This window comes from Panthera tigris, chromosome D4 (genome assembly GCF_018350195.1).
Source record: "Panthera tigris isolate Pti1 chromosome D4, P.tigris_Pti1_mat1.1, whole genome shotgun sequence".
NCBI classification, from domain to species: Eukaryota; Metazoa; Chordata; class Mammalia; order Carnivora; family Felidae; genus Panthera; species Panthera tigris.
In genome coordinates, this window is record NC_056672.1 from 16,591,770 (window position 1) to 16,605,373 (window position 13,604).

General features: G+C 39.8%; 1 protein-coding gene across 1 annotated transcript in view; it reads right to left on the reverse strand.

Moving 5' to 3' along the window:
* The window catches only part of TRPM6 (transient receptor potential cation channel subfamily M member 6), a 202,834-nt gene that overhangs the window by 16,885 nt on the left and 172,345 nt on the right, over positions 1-13,604 (reverse strand). Inside the window, exons 33-39 of the mRNA XM_042963460.1 lie at positions 11,295-11,386; positions 9,722-9,780; positions 8,155-8,180; positions 4,292-4,342; positions 2,755-2,820; positions 530-816; positions 162-244 (exon numbers count right to left, since the gene is read on the reverse strand). Of these exons, the coding sequence (XP_042819394.1) occupies positions 162-244; positions 530-816; positions 2,755-2,820; positions 4,292-4,342; positions 8,155-8,180; positions 9,722-9,780; positions 11,295-11,386 (664 nt within the window). The remainder of the gene's footprint in view (positions 1-161; positions 245-529; positions 817-2,754; positions 2,821-4,291; positions 4,343-8,154; positions 8,181-9,721; positions 9,781-11,294; positions 11,387-13,604) is intronic.

Genomic DNA, 13,604 nt, shown 5'->3' on the forward strand with positions numbered 1-13,604 from the left:
TTACCAGTCTCTGGGACTGTGGAAGGAATAACCCAAAAAGAAGATTGTGGAGAACTACCCTGTGGGTCTGGCATTTCTCATGACTAACAGGGCTCAGAAGAAATTGAGAGAAGTTCCTATTTAAAATGAAGGACTGGGGTGCCCTTATTCCCTATACTCACCTTGGCGTGTAGGGAATGGTTTGTGGTTTCACTTGGTTGAAAGTATAGATAAGCTTTTGAGCAGCTCTTTGTTGTTGAATTTCCTACGAAATTGGGAGCATTGACAAAAATATTAGTTTGCTATCATATGCATGCTGATCAATGATCACAGAAACACTCAAGGCCTCCCCAGTGTGATTTTTAGCCTCATTCAGCTCCGACCGCTCTATTCCAAAAGGAAAAGCTCTACAAAACAAAAATAATGAAATGCCACCACTTCCAGAACAGAACAGGCTATCCTCTGGGTTGAGGATAACGGTCTCCAATCAGGATGTAGCCAGAACGCCACTCTTTGACCTATCCAGCTGGGCTCTGGGTCTCGGACTTACCCTGAGGCAAAGATGAAGCACAGTACTCTCCTGGAAGATTCTGTGCCATGACTGCACAACCTCAGGTAGAAAGGACTTCACGATGAAAACCTGCCCTGGCCGGAGAACATCATCCTCAGACCAGGTGCTGACGACCCTCATGGCTTTGCGGAGCCCGCCGCCCATCTCCTCTCGGGACAGCACCTGGATCATTGCGGCTCTCCCTCGCTGGGACCAAGAAGACATGCTTTTCCCAAGATTCAAAGGGGAACTCTCCTCCAGCCTGTAGACAGTTACCTCTTCTCCTGCTACAAAAAGAAGTACAGGTGAGAAGTTCAATGGTAGCTCATGTCTGACAGGGACGGCGTCCCAAATAACAACTCAGAATTCATTCCGTTTCCCAGTGAACAGAAGAGAATGGGAATTTCACCTCTGCAGGAACAAGTACAGAACAGAAGCATGGATTTTGGCCACGTTATTGTCTCATAAAGGGCAGGGGTAGAGAGAGGGACGGAGGAGGAAGGGACAAAGCATCAGCTGATATATAAGAATTAAATTGTTCTTATTATAAACTATAACCAGACAAAATGAAAATCAAAGTAGCAGAGCTATGCTTCTTTTGTTAAATACAAATACGTCCAAAGAGATAGTTTAATCCTGTGTTTTCATTACCATCCCCTTTAAAGCCTTATTAGATTTTTCCCTAATTCCCCCTTCCATGACATTTTAATACTAAAAATACACTGTGTGTATGTACATGTACTGATACATGCATGTACTGTATGTGTGTGTGTGTGTATAATGACATGTACATACAATATATACATAGAAATATACATACTTACATACAGACATATACAGATATATACAGATATAGAGATAGAGATACCTGTGCTTTATACATAAAAAGAAGTTTCTGCTCCCTTAGGGGTGACATTACCCCTACTGAGAACTCATGGTTTAAACACAGCTAGAGTTAGCACCAAGGTCATATCCCAGAGCCTCCCCCTCCTTCCTTTGTGCCCTTAGACAAGTTCCTGAAAGCCTCACTTTCCTCAGCAGTAAAATGAAGGTGAAAATAATGCTCACCTCACTGGGTGGCTGTAAAGATTAAATATGTTAACTTCACTAACGTGAACTAGAACCTCAGATACCAACTCAAGCCCACTTAATAGATTTTAGACACAAAATGCTCTTTATAACTGCTAGATAACTTCCACTTTTAATGGAACCTAATACAGTGTTCCTGTATTAGGAGTCTTAGACTCCACCTAATACAGTGTTTAATGCTTCATAACAGAAGGAACATATTCTAGACACAGTTTCTGCCCAACCTGTGTTTGATTTTCTCCTTATACCTCTGCTTTAAATGCCCATTTTGTTTTGTTTTGTTGCTAACACGATACTGATTTACCAAGAAAGGAATCTATTTACTCACTCTTGCATCGAATTGCTTACCAAAAAAATATGTCTAGGTAATTCTTATTCAATACTCAATAAATAATTCGAATACTTATTGTTGGTACCCAGATAAATGCCACTGACGGTCTCTTTAGACTTCTAAATACTTAAATACTTAGAGGATTTAGAGCAGAGCTCCTAAGTTGCAGAACTAGCCATGGAGTCATGAGGAAGGAGAAGGCTTTTGCGTCCCTGATCAGAAGCCACCTGATCTGTCCCCATATGAAGAGAACTAAGATCTAGGACAGAGTTGTTACATTGTCAGCTGGCTGGACAGCAAGACTCGTGGTAGTCTTGGCTTAATGCGAGCTTGTTTTTCCTTACTACTTCAGCCTTTAAAAGTGGCATTTACTCTCTGAGCTAAGAGCAATTAGTTTACATGAAACAAAACAAACAAAAAAACAATACACAAAGCATTTCCCTTCAGATGCCTGTTAGTTTTTACCGTATTGACATTTATCTCTTTCTTCTGTGTTTATTACACATGGTTGGATGGTTCTTTTCTCTCCTACTTCCAGCCTTACATCAGTGAATGCCAGGTGCAACATTATTGCTTTTTTCCCAACTGCTGTTCATTATCGGTCCCATCCCTACAGCATTAGATTTTGACCCTAGATGCTGGCTAGGCAGTTAACAAGAATTTCCACTTTAGGAAATTCGTCTCACTAAACCGCAACCACTAGCAAAGCAAAATCTTCAGCTAAAACGATGCAAAATGGTTTCTGCTTCTCAGATGTTATGCCTCTGCCCTGGCACGGCCTCAAGAAGGTAGAAATGGCACTCACCAAACAGTTGGATTGGTGTAAATGGTATAGTCTGAGAAAGCCTCATTAAATTATTCCTTTCAATGGCTGCAAACAAAAAGAGATTTACTATTTTAAGTATGCGTCAGTGGATTGAATGCACAGCAAGCCTCCCCCACATCAATCTACTCATACAACACAGAAAATGTTCATTTCAAAGACCCCTCACTTTTGCTTTCATCAAAAATATTACCCACAACCCAGTTTTAAAAAGAAACTATGCCTTCAACAGGAAGTATACCCCAGTCTTACGAACTATATGAGATTACATAACATCGTCCGAGGTAGGGCTGTCACTTCCACTCTCCCGAACATCACATCAGAGACTAATCCATACATATGTGGAACTTTCCTTTAGAGAGCATTCTGTGGTCTTCCTTCTCTGGTCGGTCTTTTCCAGAGCAAATCTAATGCACAGTGGACTGTGGGGACATCTACTGTTGACTTTGCACAGTTCACCTTCTTTTCCCAGAGAGAACCGAAGACCAGTTTTAATTAGAAGCAAGTGATCTGCATTTTCCTGTTAAGAGCCGTATCCTAACAGATCAGAGTCAATATGAGTTCCAGTATTCTTCACCAGACTTTCTAGAGTTGACAGCTGGAGTCAAAATATTGGATTATTACTGCTGAGCTGAAAGACCCAGTTATAAGAACCTAGAATGTGGAGTCTGGAATCCACTGAAACACTATTCACTACGGAGGAGAATTTAGGAAAAGGCAGTCTATTAGTGGACCTTGAACACATGACCTTGATATGATAGTAACGGTAACTGTCACACCAATAAACTCTCACTCATGTGCTGAGCTGTGTAAAAAAGACCGTGTAAAAGGCTTGGCTGTGTATCATCTCATCCAGTGCTGACAGCAATGACACGCAGAAGACCAACCAATGGCACAAGTCCAGTTGGTTGTTACATCGCTTTGCATTTCAAAGTGTTTCCCTCTTAATTCTTACTAGCCCTTTGGCAGATTGTTCCTCAGGAAGGGCAAGTACAATTACTCCCACTCTGAAAGAAAGACAACTGAAGCACTGTGAAGCAATGTTGCTTATGAGAGTCAAGACCCTTGACATCTTGTTTAATGACATCCTTGTAAGGTGTCTTTGTTGAACTTACTCAGTGGGGTTGGCATTCATTCGGTGGTTATGTTCACTTGAGAGCCAGGGAGGGTATAAAATCCTCCTTCAAAGAGCTAGTTTTAGGCCCCATCCAAAATATGGAGATCTCTGGCTTCGGACTTGTAAGGACTTTTTAAATCTCAAGGTCACCCTTCTCCTTCACCATTTGGAACTTGCAAATACAGACAAAAATGCTTTTTAATTCCATATTCTCTTAAATCCTAACAACTTGTTTTCCCAAGTAAATGGCAAGATAAGAAATCTGAATGCTCTTCTCATGAGAGTGAATAACATCTTGTTGGGAGTCGTATCAATACTTCAAAATTCATCAATACTCCTGTTCACGAGGGCAGAATCACAGACGTTTAGCTCAGTTGACATGTCTAGGTGCATGTGTCCTACCTGAATAATGATGGTGAGGCTCTTGAGGGCTTTTTAAGGAGGCTGAGATTTCTGAAATTGTAGAGAAGATTGGCATTTTAATTACGTGGCTGGTGATAAATACATGCTTATGAATATATTGCCTTCAGACTTATTATTGAACAGGTTAATCACAATGGCTTCTCAGTCTTTGAGAAAGATTGCCTAATATCCTTTAACCACGTTATTGGGCATGGTATCCTGACAGCTTCCAATCATCAATGTAATATCTCCAAACATGTTTATATAGGGAATTGGAGAAAGACAGGTAATATTAGCCTCAAAGATGTATTTCCTCTGAACCAATTACACCTCTGGGTTGTGGAAGACACTCGACTGCCCATCACACTTCATGACATCCCCAGAGCACAATTCTCTGAGCTCCCACCAAGACGCAGTGCCCATATAAAGACATTATTAATACCAAGTTATTAGCAGTCCACTTCACTGACCTAAAATGACAACAAACTGATGAAAACAAATTAAGAGGCATACACCAGAAACAAAGAAGTGGGTGGGGAACATGATGCCAAGGGACTTCTTTGTTGGGAACACCTCCCGCAAGTTTAACTGGTTCCCTTCTACCTTCTCAAGTCCTAAATTACAAGGCTCTAGAGAAATCCTTTGCAACAGTTTTGCCATTTCATAAAATTAAAATTAAAGTGGAGAACTTTAGTCTCACGGTGGCAACTTCTTTATACCTAGTAGAGTAAGCAGCATAATGAGCCCAATTTCACAGATCTCTCTGGCTTCTTGTTGCTGGATAAGGAAAGGAACAAAAATCCCTTCCTCTGGGGGTGCTTGGTAAACAGTAACATCAGCAAAGAAAAGACTTTCTTTCTTTCTCAGTTCACTCAATGATAAAAATTAAAAAGTGTTCAGCTGCCACTATAGGTCATGCTGGGCAAGACAGATGTGAATAAGTTATGGCTTCTGCCCTTGAAAAAAGAAACTGTGAAATACTGAGAGCAAAAGACATGTAAACTATGGTCACAACACGGTTGGCTAAGTAACGTAATAGAGGTGTATACAGAGACTTATGGAACCTTCATAGACAAGCAATGTGATACTTTTTTTTTTTGAGAGAGAGAGAGAGAGAGAGAGAGAAAATGCAAGTGGGGGAGAGGGGCAGAGGGAGAGAGAGAGCAAATCACGCTCAGCACGGAGCCTGATACGGGCTCGATCCCACAACCCTGAGACCATGACCTGAGCCAAAATCAGAAGTCAGACACTCAAGCGACTGAGCCACCCAGGAGCTCCTCGATGTGATATTCTTTTTTTGATTTAATTTTTAAATTTATTTTGAGAGGGAGAGAGCACACACGAGTGAGAGAGGGACAGAGAGAGAGAGAGAGAGAGAGATAGAGAGAGAGAGAGAGAATCCCAAGCAGGCTCCACACTATCAGCACGGGGCCCTTTGCGGGGCTCGAACTCACAAACCATAAGGCAATGACCTGGGCTGAAACGAAGTCAGACACTTAACCGACTGAGCCACCCAGGCATGCCAATGTGATATTCTTCAAGAGTATGGACATCTGAATCTGAGAAAGCTGAGTTTCAGTTCCGGTTCCACCATTTAAGGAACTGTGGGAAGGAACTGTTCACATTCATTCAAAACATATTTATTCCACACCTACCAGGTGCTTGAGAGAGGAGCAGTAAAAACAAAAAACAAAAACAAAAACAAAATAAAAAGAAAAAACAGGTAAAATCTCTGGCTACATTCTAGTGAAAGGAAAATAAATAAACAAGTAAATACATAGTGCATACAGTATTACATATATTCAAGCTACAGGGTTAGAAAGTGTGGGAGACAGGGAGGCTATTATTTTAAGGGTGGCAAAGGCAAGGCCTCTGTGATAAGGTAAAATGTGAGCAGAGACGTGAAGGAAGAGAGGGATAGTCACATGGCAAAACGAAAAATATTCCAGGTAGAGGCGACAGCAAGTGCAAATGCCCAGAGGCAGGACCATAGAGAGTGTGGCCAGAGTGGACTGTGCCGAGAGGAAACGGGTTTGGAGAGTGGGAGGAGGGGCAGCAGATCAGTAGGGCCTTGTAGAGCCTGTTTGGACTTCGAGTTTACAGAGTGTGATGAGATGCCATTGGAGCAGAAGAGTGACTTGATTAGAATCTCAGTTTAAAAGGGTTATTCTGACTGCACTCTGGAAATTGACTGTCAGAGAGCAATAGTTTGGAGGCCATCCTGTAACCCAGGATCAAGATGAAGAGTGGTACATGGGGGTAGCAAAGTGGTCAGATTCTTGATATATTTTGAGGGATGGGTTGGAAGCGGGGATGTGGGAAAACAGGAGTGAAATACGATGGCGAGACTTTGACCTCAGCAACTGGAAGGATGGAGTTGTCATTTCCAGAGATGAGTGAGGAAGAAGAGGGTGCATTTTGCCTGAGATGTCTTCTAGGCACTCAAGTGGAGGGGTGCATAGGAAGGTGGTCATATTCTATGTGGCAGAAATGTTGACCTAAAGAATGAACTTGAGCCTGGAAATTTGGATGAGGGCCAGGCTGTCGAAAGCACCGAGAAGAACTAAGGAATTTGCAGCCAATCCTGTAGGTAACGGGAAGCCCCTGGAAGCTTCGACATAAGTGACGGTTCATCTTTCAGAAGGTAATTCCAGGGTGAACACGGGAAAGTGCAAAGGGAGAGAAACCACCAGAATGCTAACATGAAATAAAGGGCAAAACTTTTTTACTTAGGAAAATAAATGTTGGAGGCTGTAAGGCAGAAGCAGTGGGGTAGGGCAAAACAGACACCTTGTAAGGATGGGGGGCGGGAGGTGGGGGTAGTACGGAGTTAGAAAACAAAGTTGATGGCTAAGAGGAGTGGGCTGGGAAAGGCAGTATACATGAGTAAGAGGCCCAGTTTGGGCAAAGGAAGAGTAAGTGATCAGAAACGCCAGGCAACAACAAAGTAATACAATTAATAGCCCAGGAAGAACAGCCTCCAAGAAACTTTGAAAATGGATAAAATGGTCAACAGCAAATGCTACAAGTTCCATGAAGACTAAAAAAAAAAAAAAAAAAAAAAAAAAAAAAAAAAAAAAAAGGTTGTGTGATTTGGCATCTAGAACGCAGCTTCAGTAGAGTGGTGGGGACAGGCACTATGCAGAGCAAATGCTAACGCTCTCTCATTAATTTCGAGGTGGATAGAAGTGGCAGTTTGGAAGCTCGGTAACATCGAGAAAACAGTTATTGTTTCTTTGGTACAGAAAATGACTTAAATATGTACGCAGTTGAAGGAGAAGGAAGCAATTGCAAGAGCTACTGAAAACCAGAGAAAGTGGGATGGAACAAGGCCGTGGAAGAGAAGGAACCCCATCTGCATCAAGAGGTCAAGAACATGGAAAGGAGCTTGTAGGCTGTGGTGAAGTTTGAGAACAGCCTTGAGAGTGGTTTTGCTAGGGAGTTGTCTCCCATGACCTAGCCCTACGCAGCCACTTGGGGCACAGAGGCCTACAGGAACCATACGGAAAGGGTATCCACATATAAGATGAATAGCTCTTAATGAGCTATATGTAAAAGCTCATTAATTGACAGGAAGAGTGGTCGAACAGTTGAAATGAGCTCAGTGGAAACACTCTCACTCACAGAGGAAATTGGAAAATCACTGTCAAAAATAGGCAGTTCAAAAGAAAACTTTAAACCATACATCAATCCTGATTTATGTGGAGAAAGACAATCAACTTTCTACTTTTCTACTGAACTTTCTACTTCGTATAATAGGCAAAATCATAAATAGAACTTCAGGAACTACAAAAATCTCAGCAGGGCAGTGAACTTCACCATGAATAAAAGGAAAAATAACATGTTTAAATACAAAAACTTACTGTCAACTCCATTTGAACTTCTCAACCTGTTTGAAAAACGAAAATTGTTTAGATAATTCTTTAAATCTGTCAATGACCAGAAAAAGGAAAAGTATGTGCAATAGTAACAATACAGAGTCTATATGTCTATATATATGTATGTGTGTGTGTGTATTCTCCTTGAAAGAAGTGTCGTTTGACCCCTATCTCTATCAATAGAGAAATGGTTTGCAACCCTGCGATTATTTTCATAGAAAAATGAATACCACATATGTGTGTGATTCATTTACTGCACACGCTCTAAGCTAACCAATATAAGACTTCACTGTGTTTGTGTTGTTCTGGATCAATTAAACTAAAGGGTTCCTGAACTATGCAAAGCAGATGCCTACAAATGAGTCTGTGAATGTCTCCGGACAAGCCTACAAATCAGTTTCATTAGCCCACGTGGCCCCTAAATGTTCATGGACTGAAATTAACTCTCTGTAAATTGTTACTTGCCCTGCTCAAGTGCACAAGTGGCCACAGGCAAGTCTGAATAGACGCATTCAAAGAATATCTCCAGTATTGAAGGTCCTTAGGGAAGAAAGTACAATTACAATTATTGTTTAATTTCATGCTGCAATAACCCAGTACTCTGCATGAGCACAAACTACTGAACCTCTGGGAGGAGAAAGTCATGTGCACTTGGAGTCTAGAGGCAGGCTTGCACACAGAGACCTTGATGGCAGTTCCAGAAAAAAAGGCCATCTCAAATAGCGCTGGCTGAAAACTGCAAGTCACATTCCAGTGCTTAGGATCAACTGGCCTTCACACGTTAGATGGTTTAGAATTCTGTTCCCCCAGCTGTACAGACAGTTTGATGATGTAACTAGAGAAGTCCAGAAAACACTACAAATGAAGTACAATAATTTTGCTTGGCTGGTTTTCAAACTTTATTTCTCGGAATAAATAAAATTCCAGGAAAATACTCAAGCCTACACCCATGTGACTTCTCTATCTCCTCCCTCTCTCTCTCTCTCTCTCTCTCTTTCTCTCTCTCTCTCTCCCGACCCCTATCTTCCCTTTGCTACGTCTCCATCCTTCTCAAAGAGTTACTGCTTTGATAGACACTTAGGATGTTCATGAGAAACCAAAAATAAAAATGATAAACCTCATAAACTAAAATTAACAATCTGAAAAAAAAATCTAAAGAGAAAACTACCAGGTTTTCAGTCTTTTTCTTTAGGCCAGACAGATTTGTCCTTACTCTTGAACGCAAATTTCACAATCTTATCTGTCAGAGAAGTTGGGATACTCATTATTCTGCATGTGCTTTTTTTGACACTGAAAAGGCAAATGTTTAATCTGCTGTGGTAATATGTGTTTCATTATATTCTTAAAAGGCACTGAGGTGAGATCTTAGTGCCAGAAATGGGAAAACTTGGAGAATAAGTGATTTTCCTTCTTGCTACCAAGAGAAAAATACTATCATTGCAAACACGTTTTTCCCCCTCTTTTCCTGACCCGATGAAACCTTTGTTCCCAATCATGTTAAAGAAAAAAGAAGCCAAAGATGCTTTAAAAACATACATTTAGAAATACTCACAGGGAGTTCCTATTGAAGCTGGTGCTCCTGGAGCTCCACAAGGAGTTTTTGCTCAGATCCTGAGTGGAAGGGAAAGGTCATTGCACATTCACCCAGCATTCTCCTACCCCAAGCTTCTGGTAATACATTTGCAATACACATGCCTTGGAGGGCATAGTTCTTTACCCAACCCCCCATTCTCTAACTCAATACTTCCCTTTTACTGGATGCACTAAATTCAAGTTAGAAAGATGCATAATGTTAGCACAATATCTGAATAACTCAATGTGTTGACTGACTTAAGCAGAATGAAATTATTTTTGTGGGGACATCGTAGAGAGAATGTAATGTATTAAAGGTTTTCACAGAAATGAGAGTCAATAGTCAATGACGTGGAAGAAGGAACGAAGGTTGAAGTTGACAAGAAACGTCAATCATTACATCATTATGACTTCTATCAGGATATTATTGTTTCGGTTGATGATTATTTAGAATAACATTACCTTGAACTTATCATTCTATTTTCTACTTAGATTCATCTATTACTTCTTGAAACCTGGTACGCTCCAGGCATTGCTCTAGGTGTTTCCACTGGTGTTATTTTTGTTATCCACTGCCAATAATCTCGTAAGAATGGCATTAGCCCCATTTTAGAGACATAGCTAACAGAGCTCAGAGGTTAATTAATATACGTAGCTCTGAAACCCAGGAAGTAGCAAAGTAGGATTTGATATGGCAGACATGTTCTTGCCTCCAATCACCTACCTCCAAGCAGTCTTACATTTTGTTTTCAAAACCTTCTACAAATTACATTCATGAGCTCATTAGCATACATTCCTACAGGTATTGTGGATACGGTTCCCAAGTTCATAGAAATAACATGCAAACCAAGAGCAAAATTAGATTTCTTGCATTAGTCTAACGAGATCACACTTCCCACATGGTGGATGGTAGTAAAACAGAAACATATCTGCAGATGTGAGAAACACAAGACCACAATCAGAGAACCTCAGTGTTGGAGAAAGACAAAGGGCCCTTTACCCCTCAACGCCCAAATCCCCCCCGCCCGCCCTGCCCCAACACATCTGCAAAAATGTTTGCTCAGCCTGGTTGACTAACCACACTCAGTAAGGAACTTACTGCTTCCAGAAATAAACCATTCCATCCTTAGAAAGCTCCAATTGCTAAAAATTCCTCCTCAGAGTGGGCTGAAATCTGCCTCCCGGTACCTTCTATATGTTGACTCTAGCTCCACCTTTTAAAGCGTATTGAAAATACCTTATTCTTCTTCCATGTGGCAACATTCATGTATTTCGAAACAATTACAAAAATTCCTGAATTATTTATCTTTCATGTTAAAAACGCCCAGGATAAATTACTGGATGGACAGATATATTGAATGGAGAAGAAGGAAAGAATGGCAGGCGTTGGGGGCAGAGTGAACAACCTGAGCATATATTCAAAGCAAAGATTTAAATGTAATACCAATAAAAAGAGGAAGCCAATTATGGGGCATAAAGGTAAAACAGACACAGTCAAGGAGTTAGAGAGCGTGTGCACACATTTTTTTAAATATCAAGTAAGATGTTTTTACCTCTTGAGACTGCTTTAGATAATCACTGACTTGTACAGCATGCCGTTCAATTTCTTTAGTTTTCATTTTCTGATATATAGGGGGTTCTAGACCTTGTTAAAAGGAAGAAAAAAAATAGAGAATACATCAAAATGTGTTACATTCAAATTACATCCCTAAATAGAAAGATCTGAACATAGTACGTTCATCTAAATTTGAGCATGTTTTTTTTTTCTCTATTTAGCAAGTGTTACCAAGATTCTTTTGTCCCTTTTTTCTCAAATGGTTGAAAGCTATATATTCTACAGTATTTCTATTTGTCAGTAGTTTCTTTTACATTTATAATAATGTATGCTCTCTATCAAAGTCAAGAATTAAATGATCCATGACTTGTCCTCCTGCAAAATAAAACCTTTAGCAATTTTTTTTAAAACTCACCTTCTCCTGTACCCTATTGTCCATGCTTTATTTAAAACACATGGAATTTTCATTCCAAATTGTTAGGAATCCTTCCTTAACAACTGCATCAAGCATCATAGTAGGCTACTTAAAAAAATAAAATAAAACAAAAACAAAAGATAGAAAAGAATGCCAGCAGATAGGTTTAATTATCATCTCTCTCTTAAAAACACATTACAAAGATCATTATTGTCATTATGTTTTACACTGATACCTGCAGAGTCACTGGCATATAGTAGGTATCCAATAATAATTTAATTATTGGATTGGATTAATTCTGAGAATAATGCTCGGGAGTCCCTCGCTAAATGTAGGAGAAAACATTTGTAATTTTCTCCCCTAATGATTTTATGCTGAAAATACACACACACACACACACACACACACACACACACACACATACACACACACACACAAACACACACACACACACACAAAGTGCAAAAAACCCATTGGAAAAAAATCATAAAATGTCATACGTGATATTTTTGTAATAGCATAAAATTATGATCAATATGGTTTCAATGTATTAAAATACATTAAAATTAAAATACCTATAGGAAAAGTTAAAAATAGACTTTTCATTTTCATAGCTAAATTCCTCAGAACTTTTCTTTTTGTATTTGACGAGAGCTTGTATTTAAAGAGAGCTGACAGGGTATCACCCAACCCTCAAATTTTTTTTTAATTCTTTTTCTTTTTTAAAAAAAAAATTTTTTTTTAACGTTTATTTATTTTTGAGACAGAGAGAGACAGAGCATGAACAGGGGAGGGGCAGAGAGAGAGGGAGACACAGAATCCGAAACAGGCTCCAGGCTCTGAGCGGTCAGCACAGAGCCCGACGCGGGGCTCGAACTCACGGGCTGCGAGATCATGACCTGAGCCGAAGTCGGACGCTCAACCGACCAAGCCACCCAGGCGCCCCTTAATTCTTTTTCAATTAATGCTTAACACGGACACATTTCAAAAAAACAAAAAAAAAAAAAAAAGAAAAGATTCTTAATTCAGATTAACCAAATCTCAGTAAATGTCAGATTAACTAGACACACGGACTCAGCCTATTTCCCTACATCTTGTCTTCCTTTCTGATCACTGGACTCGAGATTCTTTTCCAGAACCCTCCTGCTACCTGCATCTTTCTCTAGTTGAAATTCAATGGAAATAACTTAAATAACTTGGGGAGGGGAGTCAGTGGAATGGGTGGGGGCGGGGGGTCATCCCAAGGTTCAGACTTCCGGCTGTAATAAAAGTAAGCCCTGGCGAGGTAGTATGTAGTGTGGTGACTGTAGTTAACAACACTGTATTGTGTATTTGAAAGTTGCTGAGAGAAGAGATCTTAAAAAGTTCTCATTACAAGGAAAACAAGTGTAACTAGGTCAAGTGATGAATGTTAATTCAACTTGTTGTAGTAAACATTTCACAATATATATGTATGCCAAATCATTACATTGTACACATAAAACTAATACAATGTTACATAGGTCAATTACATCTCAATGAAAAAAGAACTTGAATAATTTAAGAAAGATATATAATAATTTAAATATCGGTTAGACTATTTATAAAAAGTATAATATATAATAAATATAAAATATTTTATTTTGCATACTACATATATAATATCAAATAAGATATATATATATTTTTTTGAGTCATATCTGTAGATGAAGGGAGTTCTGAATAATTTCTAATATCTCTTTCAGCTGCAGTCCACTTGATTCTCAGTGAGTTAGTAGACAATTGAGTATTTTAAAATATAAACCAAGGTTTCTCATCCACCAGTATTTGGGGCTGGATGATTCCTTGTCAGGAGCAGAGAGACTGTCCCATGCGTTGTAGGATTTTTAGCAGCCTCCCTGGCCTCTACCCACC